The 13553-nt window shown below is 44.3% G+C and overlaps 1 protein-coding gene across 3 annotated transcripts in view; it reads right to left on the reverse strand.

Annotated features, from left to right (window-relative positions):
• Positions 1-13553, reverse strand: part of C3H3orf20 (chromosome 3 C3orf20 homolog) — an 83299-nt gene that overhangs the window by 41729 nt on the left and 28017 nt on the right. For all 3 annotated transcript variants that reach the window (XM_077325331.1, XM_077325330.1, XM_077325329.1), the window contains exons 8-12: positions 12843-12963; positions 10698-10829; positions 7523-7643; positions 1781-1985; positions 594-906 (exon numbers count right to left, since the gene is read on the reverse strand). In XM_077325331.1, the coding sequence (XP_077181446.1) occupies positions 594-906; positions 1781-1985; positions 7523-7643; positions 10698-10829; positions 12843-12963 (892 nt within the window). The remainder of the gene's footprint in view (positions 1-593; positions 907-1780; positions 1986-7522; positions 7644-10697; positions 10830-12842; positions 12964-13553) is intronic.

The raw sequence follows: 13553 nt of genomic DNA on the forward strand, positions 1-13553 counted from the left end.
GGCGATCAGCATTTCCCTGAGCATGCAAGAAAGGGCTACAAGAGCCAGCCACTGACACAACCCTTTTTGCCAGTTTACAGAATCAGCATTTCTGTCAGATGGCTATCTAGCCTCTTCTTTAAAACTTCCAAAGAAGGAGAATCCACCGCCTCCCGAGGAACTGCTCTAACTATCAGGAACCTTTCCAGATGTTTGGCCAAAAATTCTTTTGAATTAATTTCATCCCATTGGTTCTGGTCTGACCCTCTGGGAAAACAGAAGACAACTCTGTTCCATCCTACATAACAGCCTTTTAGTTTTCTCTTCGGGTTAAACTGACCAAGCTCCCTCAATGTTTCCTCATATGTCTTGGTCTCCAGGCCCCTCACCATCTTTGTTGGCCTCCTCTGGACACACTCCAATTTCTCTACATCCTCCTTCAGTTGTGGTGTCCCAAAATGAACACAGTATTTTGACTGTTTCATTATTACCTGTTACCTGACCCTTTGTATTGGGGATTGAACTTGAGACTTTCTGCATTTAAAGCAGTTCTCTTTCACTGAGCCATGGCCCCACTCCAATACTGCAGTCCTGAATGCCAAAATTAGGCTTACCTGAATGCAAGGGGAGGATCGGCCATGTTGCATCTCTATATACATCTTTTCTAAAGACCACTCGAAGAACGGAGAATAGGGCTGGGTTTTGGAGGACAGCACACATATCACAAGGATTTGATGAGGGTCTCTTGGGGCAGTGATAAACTTCTCAAATTCCAAGTCTGTAATGAGTGGGATTTTCACAACACACTTGCAGTCTAGAACACCATCCTCTTTGGCCATTATTTTGCGCAGCACAATTGGACAGTCTGCAGGAGAAGTTGCCCAGGTACTTGCAGGTTGTGTTTCTCCCTCTGCTTCTGCTTTGTCTCTATGAAGCATGTGCCATGATTTTCAGAGAGAGGGAAGAGAGAAAAGAGAAAGCCACATAAATATGAAGACACACATGATGCTGCCTTATATGGAACCAGACTCTTTGTCTACTGAAAATGGCAGAAGCTCTCCTGGGTCTCAGGCTAGGGACACCAGCCCCCAGGTGGGACCTGTGGACCCCCTGGAATTACAGCTCATCTCCCGACTAAAGAGATCAGTTCCCTTGGAGAAAATGGGTGCTTTGAAGGGTGATCTCCATAGCATTACGCTCCACTGAGGCCCCTACCCATTCGAAGCCCCGACTACTCCTAACTCCACCCCAAAGTCTTTAGGTATTTCCCAACCCTATCTCAGGCTGCGTTTTTCACATCAGCTTCTGCCCAGTCCTTTTAACCTGAGGATTGATCCTGGGACCTTCTTCATGCCAAGAAGATGCCCTACCCAAGTGTATGCTGTGTGTCTTTATATAGTGGCCAATGACTACAAATTGCAAACAAAATATGGCTTTCCTGCCTCTTCAGTCTCCCTGAGACCATCAAACAGATACTGCCAGGAGCTGTGCAAGCCTTATGGACAAAATGTCAAAAGAGAAAGGCAAGAGGGGCAGGAACAGTAAATAAAGAACCAAAAGATGTTGTCTCCCTTTCCTTCTTGCAGTAATAGAACTTCTTGTGTCATTGAAAATCTTGCAGAACAGAAAGCCTCCAGAGGTAGGAGTAAAGACAGCTGTCTCCAAGGGTTGTTGTAGATATGCAGTACAGGAAAACCATCTACCCTATTCCAAGATCTCCAATAGAGGGATGGGATAAAAAATGAGACACATAATTGTGGACATCTTTTTAAAACCCAAACTGGTGCATGGAACTACTAACCGTGAGGGAACCTTTTTTTTTTCTCTGAAGGTTTTGTAGCTTCGCATCACGGACATTTTGGGCCTTGTTCTCCCTTCTCCTTCAGGAACAGCAATACTTTCTTCTCGTAATTTTCGTTCCCACGCCTGAGCTAGTGATGGCTCCTTCGACTTAAACCTCACTTGCTTTAAACCTTCTCCAAGTGGGTAATCTATGCAGCATATACCTGCCAGGCAAATGAGGCATGGTCAGTTTATTTATTTATTATGATATGGAGTCTAGAGAAAAGACTAAGAACCAAGATTTTGCCTGTCTCGTTTTACTGGAATATGTAAGATCTGTTGTGTGCAGGATTGAGCAGAATACAAAGGCTATCTAGCAGGGGGTAACAGACAAGATGTATATGTCATAGAAACATAGAGTTGGAAGGGGACATACAGGCCATCCAGTCCAACCCCCTGCTCAATGCAGGATCAGCCTAAAACATCCATTATAAGTATTTGTCCAGCTACTGCTTAAAGACCGCCGGTTAGGGGGAACTGACTACCTCCTTAGGCAACCAATTCCACTGCTGTACTACTCTGACTGTGAAAAGTTTTTTCCTGATATCTACATGGCTTTAAATTACTGCGGGTCCTATCCTCTGCTGCCAACAGGAACCTTTCCTTGCCCTCCTCTAAGTAACAACCTATCAACTATTTAAAGGCAACAATCCTGTCCCCTCTCAGCCTCTCTTCTCCAGGCTGAACATTTCCAAGTCCCTTGGCCTTTCCTCAGAGGGCTTGGTCCCCAGGCCCCAGATCATCCCCATCACCTTCCTCTGCAGTCCTCTCAATTTTGTCCACCTCCTTTCTGAAGTGAGGCCTCCAGAATGGCACACAATACTCCAATGCGACACACAGCAGGACTATGACATCTTGTGATTTTGATGTGATGCCTCTGTTGCTATAGCCCAAGACTGCATTCACCTTCTTTACCGCCGCATCACACAGTCTGCTCATTCACATACACTGCTACCCTGAAGTGTAACTCCCATCCAGTATGCATGCTTTCTATTTTTGTGACCTAGCATAGTTCAAATAGGGACTTCCTGATGATTTTCAAATTATCTCCTCTAGAGCAGTGGTCCCCAACCACCAGGCCATGGCTCCCTCTCCCCCCCCCCCGCAGTGTTCCCAGCCAGGTCCAAGCCAAGCCCCTGTATGAGTGGCAGCAAAAGCCTAGGAGGAGATGCCAGTCATGCTGCTGATGGCTAGGAGAAACTCCTGGAGATTTGGGGATGGAGCCTGGGGTGGGGACAGGGACCTCAGTGGGGTACAATGCCATAGAGTTTACCCTACAAGGCATTCATTTTCTCCAGGGGAACTGATCTCTGTAGTCTGGAGATGAACTGTCATTCTGGGGGATCCCCAGGTCCCAGCTGGAGGCTGGCATTCTGAAGCTAGGAGCAAGCTGAGAAGAGTGCTCAGTGACTAATTTTCTTTCTTTCCTTCTTGACTGACTGACTGACTTTTATGCCTTCCTTCCCTAAGCGCTCAGGGCAGCTCACAAGATGTAAAAACAATAAAACAAGATTAAACAAGATTTAACAGTAAAATCCAGTATATATTAAAAATCAAAAAGCTTCCACTTTCTCTCTAGTGGGAAGAGGCGGGAGTGAAGTGCTGTGGATGTTATTGCTTCTGTGGGGAGGCCAGTTTGTTGATGGGTTCTTCCAACCTCAACCGTAGCCCAGTGGAACAGCTCTGTCTTACAGGCCCTGCAAACTGTTTCAAGTCCTGCAAGGCCCTGATCTCACCTGAAAGATCTCACCAGGCCAGCTCCAGGGCAGAAAAGGTCCTAGCTCTGGCTGAGGCCAGTTTGACTTCTCTGGGACAGGGGATCTTGAGCAGATTTTGTTGGCTCGATCATTTTCTTCCCCACTGCAACTGATGGATAGCATGTCCTGGCTGTTCAAGACTCCTTTGCTAGCTCTTTTCCCTCTTCTCCACTACAGTGCTTATTCTTTCGACTCCTTAGGATTCATTCTGTTTCTAAATCTGAAATATTAACAGCTCACTGGAAATCCCTTTTCTCCTACCACACTAGAAAAAGGAAATATTCTGGAAACCGTTAACTACCTGTGACCTGTATGAGCACTAATTATACCGCACTGAAAAAAAATTCAAGTCAGAGCAGTGTATACTCTACACTTAATTCGGCACCCAAAAAATAAATAAAGATCTGCAATTTATATAAATTATGCAAACTGAGCAGATTAACACGATCTAGCTGCATCTTTTAGTCTGCTGATCATACTGTCCCATAGCTAGGCTATGTTTTGTGTGACCCAGGTCAGGATAAGGAACAATGCAGGGCATTAACGATATTGTAACACACTTGTTTCAGGAAACCAATTTTAATTGTGGTTTTCAAGTGGTCATCTGCACAGCCTTCGACACAGATCTTAACGACAGTTAAACGGCCAACTCCTCCCAGAACAGAGATGCACAACTAGGAACGACATAGAACCCACCCAAACACTCAGATGTGCAACAGCTCCCCCCACTGGCAGCATTTGCTCATAGAAACATCACCCCCACCCCCACTAGACACCTATATATCTATAGGTACGGCTCCCATCCATGGATATCTAAATCTGTGAACGAGGGTCACACTGACTCTAAACAGATGTTTCTGCAAGTCTGAGGGGGCAGGTTTGCAGAATAATCTGGTATCATCAACAAATACACCAGGATGTTTAAATTCCCTCCAATTTTTTTTAGAAAGTATCTGCACAAGCACAGACAATGCACCTGTCTTTTTCTTCCTAGCTGGTGGCAGCAGAGGCTGGAACCCTCTCAGGGCCTGGCTGTGTCAGTATCTGGGAGCCTCTCCAGGTCCAGCTATGTTGGCTGCTCATCCAGGAACCTTTCTGGGCCTGGTTGCATCAGTGTTGGCATTCGGGAGCCTCTCCGGACCTGGCCAAGGTGGAATCCAGGAACCTCTCCAGGCCTGGAGCAGCTCCCAGATGATAACGATGCAACCCGGCCTGGAGCCGCACCTGGGTCAGCCACAGGAGTCCTGCTCTGGATCCAGAGCAGCTTCCTGGTACTGCAGCTGCCATGGCTAATGAAGGAAAGAGTGGGGGAGAATATTAACAAGATGGAGGGTAATATAGAGAAGATAGATTAACAGAGATGGAAAAGAGTAGATTGATGGAGGAGGGGTGGGGGCAAAAGGGAGAGGGGGGATAGATGGGTAGATAAGAGAAGGGGGAGAAAGAGAGGGGAGATTGTCAGAGAAGGGAATGGGAGAAAGGCGGATGATTGGCAGAGAAGGGACAGAAAGAGAGGTGGGGAGGAGGAGCTGAGAAAGAGGGGGAAGATTGTTAGAGAAGTGGAAGAGGGAAGGGAGCAAAGGCAGGGGAAAGGAATGCACCCACCCCCACAAGTTTCTTTCAGGTTCCCATTCATATTACCTTATATTGAAGAAGCAACATAGTCTGTTGATCAACAAGGGTTTCTGTGTATGCCTTTCTGTGTGAGTTCTATTTTAAGAAGACAAGCCCTTTTCATTGGTAGCTGTGGTTTGAGGTTCAGGGCATACTAAACCCAAAAAGCCTGCTTTGGGTATCTTTTCTTTTGTCTTTAGTGTCTTGTCTGAGTCATCAGAATTTCTGAGCCATTCCTCCCTAGATTGAATGCCCCAGAGAAGGAACTGGCCGTGACAGATCTTCTGTGCCTCTCTCTGCAGTACCTTCTTGGGGGTGTTAATCGTTTTTTATCACTTGCTTTTGTTTTCTGTCAGTGAACTGGTGCAACAGGTCTCTGTAAACCACAAAGGGGTATCGGAGGACACTGAAGCTCCCCTCTTCCCCACAGTGCTTTCAAGCTGAATTGGGCCCTGGAACCCTTAGAAATATTAGTTACCCAATGTCATGTCAGCCATAAAATAGATCAGGGAATTCCCACCAACTCATAAGAACATAAGAGAAGCCATGTTGAATCAGGCTCATGTTTAACACTCTGTGTCACACAGTGGCCAAAAATACAGGTGGTATCAGGAGGTCCACCAACAGGGTCAGATCTCCAGAAGCCCTCCCAGTGTTGCCCCCCCCCCAAGCACTAAGAATACAGATCATTATTGCCCCAGACACTGTGTCCTAATAGCCACTCCTGGACCTCTGTGCCATATTATCCTGTCGTCTCTTGAAGCCGCCTATGCTTGTAGCTGCCACCACTTCCTGTGGCAGCAAATTCCACATGTTAATTACAATTTGGGTGAAGAATTAATTCCTTTTATCTGTTCTAAGCCTACGCATTAATTTGCTCAAAAGTTCTTGTATTGTGAGAAAGGGAGAAACATACTTCTTTCTCTGCCTCCTCTATCCCATGCATAACTTTTTAAACCTCTATCATGTTACCACTCAGTTGTCATTTCTACAAGCTAAAGAGGCCTAACCTCTTGAAGTTTTCTTCATAGGGAAGGAAGACCTACCCCGGAATCATTTTAGTTGCCCTCTTCTGCACCTTTCCCAATGCTACAATACCTTTTTTGAGGTGTGGTGACACAGTATTCCTTATAAGGCCACACCATGAATTTATACAGGGGCATTATGATCCTGGCTGATTTCTTTTCCCTTCCTTTCCTAATAATCCCCAGCATAGCATTTGCCTTTTTTCATTGCAGGCCACATTGAGTCAACTTTCTCAATGCATTATCTACCACAATTCCAAGATCTCTCTCCTGGGCAGATGCCACCAATGTATGTTTATAGTTAGGATTTTTGGCTTCACTGTACATTACTTTGCACTTGCCCACACTAAACCTCATTTGCCATGCTGACATCCACTCGCCCAGCCTTGGCAGATCCCTCCAGAGTCCCTCCTCACAGTCCTCCATGGTTCTCACCGCCCAGAACAACTCAGGGTCCTCCACAAACTTAGCCACTTCACTGCTTACTCCCAACTCCAAATCATTAATTAACAAGTTAAAAAGCACCAGACCTAATACTGCGACTTGCGGTTTCCCACGGCTTTCCAATAGAAATGGGCACAAACCAGTTCAGAAGTCAAAATTCAGCATAAGCTTGGACTGGTTTGGACACCTGGGGCTGCCATTTGTGGAGTGGGACACATCTAACAAGTCCCGGGGAGGCTTACCTGTGTGTCTAACTGACTATCTTTGCTTCTCCAGATCAGCCACTCATGTCAAATATAATGTCTAATTTGTCCCACAGACAGGGGTGATAGCACTGTTAAGTTCCCAGGTTTCACTTGACTAAAGGCCAATTTGCAATGCCTGAATTAATCTGTTTCAAATAAAATCAGTCAAATTTGTACAACTCTAGTTTCATTTTTAGATTGCACCAACACTAGGATTGCCAACAAACAGCTGGCAGTCAGTTAGAGTCTGGGAAGCATTACTGACACATCAATATTATGTTACTGCCAGGGAAGACCTAGACATCAGTGTGCTCTAGGAATCACCAGAAACTCTGTGGTTTTACATTAGGCTTTCCAAGAATTCCTAGAGTGGCATAACATCACTTCCATTTTTTTTTAGAAATGATGTAAAGCCACCACATTGATGGCAATTTTTTACTTAATTTTTCTTCAGCCAGTCACCAGGGTAGTGGCAGGCAATGGGAGCTGGGGATACAATATACCCTATCCCCAGTGGGGTGCCTATCCCTCCCTACATTTATGTGGGTGCCAGAGCCACCCTGCATGAAAAAAAAGCAGATCCTATGCATAGGAGCAGCAGAAATCATGACTATACCTGCAGTCAGCAAAACAGCATTGACAAACTGTTTCACAATCCTCTCAAACCTCCTCTTACTGTCGACTATGATTCTGGTCCACTGACCCTCATCATCAGATTCATTGGTCTTTGCAAATATCTTTAGATAAGGAAAAGGATAAATGAAATCAGGTTTAGGAAATGCCAGGATTGGTCTGAAGGTTACAAGCAGCAATAACAACATTTATGTGATGGATGGATTCCAAGTGTTAAGTATATTGCATACATTGGGCAGAATCCTACCACAGACTGAACAATGTTCTTCCTGCCAAAGGAGTGTGGCTGTCAGGCTTGGCCTGGGAACCAGTAGAAGATGGGGTGGGGGTGCGGATATGGGTGGTCCACCATCAGTGATGTCAGTTCTGTCTAGAAATGCCCATAAATTGTATGGCACAACCACAGAGTTTGTAGCAGATCTTAGAGACTAGCATCACATGTATGGCTGATGGCAATAGAGGTGGTGGGAAATGGGAGCTGGGGGGCAGGGGACCCGACTAAGGAACCCTACTGAGAAGCATTTCTCCATCCTACATAGCTGTCATGTTAGAGAAAAAACTGTATAATTTACAGAAAGGCTCCTTAGGTTGGAAGAAGGTTTCAAACTTGGTTTAGTGAAGCCATTGGATACAGGCTATTATTTCAAGCAGCTTTATGACACATTTTTAAGGTAGGACAGTATTATTATTTCTGTTCCTGGTCTGTTTTTTCCAACTTGTACACTTGAAAATAAAGTTGCTTTAGATCAAGTGACAGTTAACTGAAAGGACCCCAGAGTGTCCTTTCAAAGGCAAAGGAGCTTTCTAATAATTTGCATATACATATGAATAAAACAGAAGATCAGTTATACTAGTATTTAAAACATTTAAAAGAGAGGATGTTCTGGAGCTACAGAATTTAAAAATAAGACATCATTTCTGCCTACTACAAACAGTGTTACGAATAAGGGAACACCTATTGTGTTTGATAAGAAGACACCCCCATCTTGGAATCAGGTGACTAGACACCTATTAAAAAGTACACTTAGTTGCCTTAATGCATTATGAACTTAAAAGATACCAGAAAATATCTCGATGGGTTTCAATGCATTTTTATTTCTTTAACATTTACACCCGCACCTTTATTTCTGTACAATTTTTAAATGTATATTTTTATATTATTTATATGGGAGTGTATGTGTTCTATATTTTTAAAAATGGAAACGGGGGGGTGGGGGGTGGGCAGGGGGAGAGAAGAGGCCAGCTGGGACAATGGTGAATTCTTAATCTAAAGAATGGCCCAATTAACACCAAGTGCCTAGGAAATATGTCATTCAGCCAGCCTACAAAAGCAGCTTGTGGGGTAATAAAGCATTTTAATGGAAAGGTTGTCTTTCCGCAAAAGTGCATACACAATATAAATATTTAGGAAAAGACCTGGAAATAGGCTGTTAACAAAAAGAGGTTCCCTTGAATGTAGGTTCCAGTGTCGTTCCTGGGGGTTACTCTTCAAAGGTCGATGGACCTCTAGGGAAGCAATTTGAAAAACGGCCCAATATGGAACGTTGTCGGTTTTTTCCTCTCCAGAGAGGGAGCAGAAGATAGCGGTATGGTTTGTCAGCTAGCCTTTCTAGCAGAGCTTGCGTTTTCTGATAAGCATAAAACCAGGGTAGGGGGTTGTGTTAGCTAAAGGGCATGATATTGTAATGCACGAGGCTTAAAGCGGTGCTCTGTTCAAGTCCTGGAAGACACAGAAAAGGCTTTCGGTGAAATCCCCAGCAGTGTTGCACCATTCTAAGCCTGATGGCTTTTTTTATAGGGTTGTGCTCTTAATCTCATTGTCTGTCCTTATTTCAGCAACATAATTGAGAGTGTTGAAGATCCTCTTCCCCAGGCTCTGCCTTAGACTCTCGTGAAGTCGGAGGCAGTCCAGATAGGGCAAATAAAATCAAGTAACTACAGAGACACCCTGCTTGAATATTCCCCAACACACACACTAGCACAGATAGATAGAATGGTGTGTGTTTTAATGATGTTTTAAATTTTAATAATTTAAATTAATTTGTATTATTTGAATATGTATTGTCTTATTTGACAAGACTGATGATGTTTTAATGGATCCTTGCGGTGTGAACCACCCAAGTCCCTGGGAAGGATGCGGTAGAAACCCAATACATAAAAAAATGATTCCCTCCCAACTTCTGTAGCATAAAGCAACACTAAGATTATTGTTGAGGTCTGGACCATTGTGATGGGACATCCCACTATGTGATGCAGCATATACCCATATATCTGCTTTTTCCTATAGGAAAAGGGTCACTGCAATGTTATTGCCTGCGTCATAAATTAATAGGGTTTCCAGAAACCTCTATCATGTTACCACTCAGAGATTTAGAAGTCGAGCTTGGAGGGTGTATTAAGGGGAAGAACCTCAGGTGGGGGTACAGTACTATAGAATCCACCCCCCCCCAAATAGTCATTTTCTCCAGGGGAACAAATCTCTTGTCCTCTGGAGATCAGTGGCAATTCCAGGAGATTCTCCTGTTTCCTGCACTCTGAGGGGCAGTGGGATAAAAATCTTTAAATGTGCTTAAATTGTTAAAACATTATTAAGCAACATGGGGCATTCCATTCTGTCAGAGGGGGAGGGGGATGAAGCACTCAAGCACGGCATCTCTAAGTTGGATTGGTCTTATTTGCTGGATCCATTTGCACTTGTTCCTTGTGCATGTTTGCACAGGGAGACCTTTTCCATTGGTGGATTGTAGGCCTCAATCATAGGTCGGGAAGAACAACTCCATCTTACCCCCTCAATGCCATACCTCTCTGGATTCCAGTCACTACCACAAGCAATGAACCTTGGTCAGCAAGGATTTTTATGACCAGGACCTTTCTACCCCTTTCTACCCCTTTCTACCCCTTTAGGCTCATCATGGGCCATTGGGGTGGGGGGGAGGTTGGCATAACTATATAAGGTCATATCACCCAATAATTTTAATTCAAATTAATTAATTAATCCCCACCCAATCGGATAAACCCTTCTTGGGCAATCAAGAAACCCCAGGGTTTCACAAAACCCTGTTCAGAAAGCCTGTTGTATGTGGAAGGTGTCAAAGTAGTATTCTAGAAAGATCCCTAGATAATGTACCTGAGATCAAAACTATTTTCATACTTCTTACCCGTTTATCAATCTTGGGTTCATGTGGACATGCAGCACTTGACAAAGCGACAGCGATGGTTTCATTGTGAGAAGTAAAACTCAGAGTCATGGACTGTAGACCAAGAACCTTTAGTTTTACCTGTTCATTTATCTAAGGAACGAACAAGCAAGACAATTAACACAACTTCTATTTCCCAGCTGGCCTTCTTTTCCATATGTAAAGATTCTCTCACTCAGAGCACAACTGACACACATGTAAGTTGCAATCATGAGCAGTGTTACCCACATTTCAGATGAAGGTTGTCTATAGGTTAGGCTTCACATCATACATTGGCCAATGGAGAATTCAAGATTATGATGAAATAGGAAACTACAAGCAATGCCTGAGAAGGGGTTGCAATATGTTTTTCCAGCCTGAGCCACTGCTTCTGTTCCACCATATCTAGGGATGTCAGTCCTGAGGTGGGCCCGGGGGATCCTCTGGAATTATAGCCCAATCTCCAGACTAAAGAGATCAGCTCCCCTGGAGAGAATGGCTCCTTTGGAGGGTGGACTCCATAGCTTTATACTTCACTGAGGTCCCTTCCTACCTCCAAATCCCGGGCACGCCTAGCTCCACCCACAAAATCTCTAGGTATTTCCCACTCCAGAGCTGGCAACCCTATCCATACCTGACCCTTCTATATAGCCAGCATTGTATTGGACTAGAATCTGGGAGACCCAGATGTAAATATGCCCTGTGCTGTTGGCAGAGTTTAAATAAGCTAAGGGTCACAGTACTGTCTACTTAAAGAATAATAGTGTTATTGAGAAAAGAAACAACTTGGTAAAGAGAGAGGAGAGAGTCCTAGCAGTATAAGTGACTGTTCTTCTTCATGCATTCTATTCTGTTCTGGAGGCAATCAGGGAGGAAGTGGGCTCAAAGGAGCAGGAAGTCTCCCCACTTGAGCTAATCACAACATAAAAGGAAATTATTTGAAAAATACTAGGAAGTTCCTAACCAAAATATGCTAACTACACATCTCCTTTGCTACCCCCTTGAGGATATTCTTCCTATGTTGCTGAACCACTACAGATTGCATATTCCAAAATGTGCCATGAAATTTCATTGGGTGACCTTGGGACTGTCGTTCTCTTTTTGAGGATTATTCTGAGGATAAAATGGAGGAAGAGAAAATGGTTTTAAGTGGCTTTTGTGGGCCACTTGGGAAGAAAATCAGTGTGAACAAGTGCATTTTGGCAGTCTTTCCCCTCTCTATGAATTAATACTTCATTTATCCCCTGTTGTGCCATTTCACTTCAGGCTTAACCAGTTAGGATCAAAGTAGACATGGCACTAAAATGGGGTGCTGCTGCCCAAATGGAAGCCATGTTCATAAATCCCCTTCCCCTCATATAGTATCCTTATCCGCTGTTTCCTGACATCATATTCTTCTGTGTTGCTCTGTCTGTCCTCTCTTTCCAATGGAAGCCAATGACAGGGATCAGAGATGGGGAACTCTACTCAGTCATGGTATCAGAATATGACTCAGTTCTCCCAAGTGTCACAGAGGGGAAACTACATGTCCCATCACTGGTTTTTGAAGTGGCCATGAGCTTAATGTCTACTTAGGCCTCCATAGATGGAGTGGACTGAAGAATTAAGATCAAGCTAAATATTTGTTGGCAGAGTTTGACTATGCAAGTGGAAGAGCACTAGGCTGCTTAAAGAATAAAATAGTTGTATTTATAAGATAAATAACTTTGTATAGAAAAGGACAGGAGAGAGAGTCCTCTTTTGGGGGGGTGTCCCCCATTTCTTAAATCCCTGAAGTGGGAGGAAAGATGCCAAACTGGGGGAACCCCAGTCCCCAACTGAGGCCTCACAACCCTAGGAAAGGATGTTCCACCTTTCTTACTTGCCCAAAGTTGGTTCCTCCAAGCCTCGCTCTTTGCATCTTGTAAAATCACATATAGACACTCTCAGAGGCCCCATCTATAAACATTCTACTAAGGAACTAGGTGGCTGCATCTCTGTAGGCTTTAGGTTTTAAAGCTGTGTGATCTGTCTCATTTTTAACCTAAACACAAGAATGGATCAAGCAGTAACGGAAGCTGTTCTGAGCATGTGAACCTGTCTTTTGCAGTTCTCCTGGCCCAAGGACATTGGTGGGGAGTTCTGTACCTGAAAATCTAATGACTGCAGAATCTGTTGCTTTGAAAACCAACTCCATTGGTGGGTCAGAACCCCATTCTGGTCTCTAATTGTTCCTCCATCTTGAGTCATCAAGAGCGCCAATGACCATCTGAGTAAAGGGGGAAGCAGTGAAACCTTGCATTACCATACCAAGAAAGCAGAATTACATGAAACCCTGCCCCTGTGTCTGGTTCAAGCGGCAGTTGCTATCACTGTAGAACTAATATCTTAAATGCAAATATTGGAGGTTTATAACAAGAGTACTGAGAATCTTTTTGTCCCTTTTCTTTTAGGCCCACATTCTGCACAAAAACTAACTTGCTGATTTATTGTCCTTGCAACTTGCGTGGGATCCAGCACCTGATCTTCCATGACATCATCATGACACTGGGGAGGCCTCTAGCTGCCATTAAGAGATCTGCACTGATGATGCAGATGAGCAAGGCAGCCTGAGGCTAGGAAGCTGTGTCTGAAGGGAGGCTCAAGGAAGGGCCGTAGCTCAATGCCAGGGCATCTGTCTGGCATGCAGAAGGTCCCAGGTTCAATTCCTGGCATCTCCAATTAAAAGGATTGGGTAATAGGTGATGCCCTTGGGGAGCCACTCCTAGTCTGAGTAGACTATGCTGACCTTGATAGATCAAGGGGGGGGGAGGCAGTGTAAGGGAGCGCCATATACTAGAAATTGAAAAGGAAAGTCAG

The sequence above is a fragment of the Paroedura picta genome, chromosome 3, assembly GCF_049243985.1.
Source record: "Paroedura picta isolate Pp20150507F chromosome 3, Ppicta_v3.0, whole genome shotgun sequence".
Classification (NCBI taxonomy): Eukaryota; Metazoa; Chordata; class Lepidosauria; order Squamata; family Gekkonidae; genus Paroedura; species Paroedura picta.